The following is a 2,805-nucleotide window of genomic DNA, read 5'->3' on the forward strand; positions in this document are numbered from 1 at the left end:
CAACGGCCAGATCAGATATTTCACTAACAATAACTTCTTTAAATAACAGGTTAGAACTTGTAATGTATAGTCATGAACACTGATGAACAGCACATCAAAAGATTAACCCATAGACTCAAATTTTCAACACTACCAGATAAGAAAAACAAACGCTGTTTCACCAGATTAATTCTTCAACCATTGACTTAATTCTAAGTCTAACACCATAGAATACATGAAAGTCTAAGTTAACAACAATTATTGATGACTACCACCATATTAACACATGCAATTTCAAAAATTTCACCCAAGAAAAAGCTCTGATTAGTGATTACCAATTACCATAAGTAAACATATGAGAGATATGACTGCTAATTCGAAAACTGAATTGTAAATTCATTATCCAAGAATTCATCACATTTCACCAAAAAAACTGTAGTCAAATTTTCTTTCCATTAACATCTAAATATCAAAGTCTCCTCTTCACTACTCCATTTACATCATCATCCAACATATGCACAATTGCACATCCCTAACTTTAACCAACAAAAACCACAAAACTAAATTCTATCAATTCCTTCTTCATACATTTCTGGGCAATGATCACATGAAATCTATAAATTTATATATAAATTTTATAATGAAATAAAAAATTTCCTAGAAAATTTACCTTCAGCACCTCAAAATTCCTCTCATTTAGGGCTAGGAACACCAGGAACAGTCGGCGAAAACGGAAACCCTAACGGACTATTTCCCGTCGGCGAAAATATCATATTCGGAGGAACAAAAGGGCACGGCGACTTCGGCGACGGCAAAAACCCAAAAGGGGGAAGAACCGTCGTAAAATCCGCCGGCGGCGGAGAAGGAGGTGGCAACATCTGACCCGTCCGATTAAAGGAGGAATCAACGGAGCTATGAAGAAATCTCATGTACGCCGAGATCGGACTCTCAGCTGCCGCGTGGCACGTTGGGAGTGGTGGAAGAGGAGAATGAGGGTTGACCCCACAACTTAGCATCGAAGGAGGACGAGGACTAAGCTGCGCTAATGGCGGCGGTCGGATTCTCTGAAGCCGGGAAGAAGCCGGCTTGGGCGCGTGAATCGGCGGCGGCGCCGGAGCCGCCGCGGCATGAGCTGGTGAGCCGGTAAGTTTTTGAACAACATCGCGGAAATCGCTTTTGTTGATGTTGTAAACTGGGGGTTGTTGTTGTTGTGGTGGGTGAACTGGGGGTAGTAGCGGCGGTTCATGGGGTGGTTTTCTGAACGTTGAAGAATTGGAAGCACCGGAACTTGCTAGGTTAGAAGGTGGGAGGTTTTGGGTACTGGGTTTAGAGATCTTGTGTGATAGTTTATTCAGATGTCTTAGAAATTGATCTCTGTTGTTCGGGTTGTTTCCGGCGGTTGCGGTGGTTTCTGCGGCGGAGGAATCGGAAGAGAAATGAGAGGGATTATTGTTAGTACTATTGTTGGTGTAATTATTGTTAATCTTGTTGGTGTTATTGTTTTTATCATTGTGATTATGGTTAGTGTTATCCATGGAAGAAGGAATGAATAAAATGATTGATGAGAAAAGAAAACGGGTATGGAAAAGGAAGGATGTGTGAGTGTGTTAGAGAGAGAAAGAGGAGGAGAGAGAAAGAGGAAGAGTTGTTATCATTTGTAGAAGATTTTGGGGATTGAGAGGTCGGTGGCGTAGGGATAGCAGATGAGATGAGAGCGTTCTTATAGCCAAACGATTTCTCTATAATTTATACTTTTACCACTTACTAACACTACTCCTAATTGTCTATTACGCACTTCTACTCTAGATTAGGTTATTTTTTTTAGAAAACATGAATGTACTTGTATGTTAATTTAAATTTGAATTCATTTTTTCTATTACCTTGGTTTCAATTATTTGCAACAATTATATATTTTTTACTCACATTTTATGTCAAAACATTGCAAATAATTTGAAACGAAGGTAGTATTTTGTTATCTTTTGATTTTGGGATTGAATTTGTCTATGTATTCAGGTGTTATAGCCTTGAAGTTTCATTTACTCTTTTGTCTAACTAAATTGAGTTAATCGTGCTCAATTTTGATTGGTAATATGTTAAATATCATAATTTTATCGTGAACTCATTGGACTCTGACATGTGTATGATGATTACTCATTCGGTCTCTGTTTATAATTTATACTCCACCACTTACTGATACCACTGCTACTTGTATTATTCAGTATTAGCCATATGTGGTTATTACACGTTAGTGACTAGTCTACAAGACGTTATAGAATTTTTTATTTATTCTCTTGTAATTTTTTTTTATTTTGGGATTGAATTTTATTTGGGGCATTTAGACGTTGGATTTATGGAGTTTCCCTCATTAATTGTTCTATCTTAATAAATTTAGTTGATCATGCTCGCTTAAGATTTGATTAGGTGTCAGATGTCATAGCTTCATCATAGACTATATAAATGTGTATATGTATTTATTTGTAAATTTCATCTATAGATAGATTTTGTATGATATGGTAATTGGTTATGACATACGATTGTTCTTACGAAATTCATAGATGTGAAACCATGCAAAAATTATGATATGAGGGAGAATGATGGTAAGGAAGATGAACAATCTAAATTCCTTTGATTTTCATCCCTTTTACTCCATTTCTCACAAATTAGTTTTTACGCTTATCATGATTCATCGTTAGGTGTTAAGTTTGTGTTTGATTATCAATTATTCATTTATTGAAAAAGTAAATGTGAAAGGAGATAATGACTAACGAAGTAATATTTTATTGAAAAAGCAAATATAAAAGAAAATAGTGAAAATATTTTTAATTG

The 2,805-nt window shown here is 36.0% G+C and overlaps 1 protein-coding gene across 1 annotated transcript; it reads right to left on the reverse strand.

Annotated features, from left to right (window-relative positions):
• Window positions 1–398: 398 nt before the first annotated feature.
• Window positions 399–1,746, reverse strand: LOC110709668 (VQ motif-containing protein 9-like). Its single transcript, XM_021887886.1, has one exon. It carries the CDS (start codon window positions 1,512–1,514, stop codon window positions 672–674), a length of 843 nt encoding a protein of 280 aa, XP_021743578.1. The 5' UTR covers window positions 1,515–1,746; the 3' UTR covers window positions 399–671.
• Window positions 1,747–2,805: the final 1,059 nt, after the last annotated feature.

Source organism: Chenopodium quinoa, unplaced genomic scaffold (genome assembly GCF_001683475.1).
Source record: "Chenopodium quinoa cultivar QQ74 unplaced genomic scaffold, ASM168347v1, whole genome shotgun sequence".
Lineage (NCBI taxonomy): Eukaryota > Viridiplantae > Streptophyta > Magnoliopsida > Caryophyllales > Amaranthaceae > Chenopodium > Chenopodium quinoa.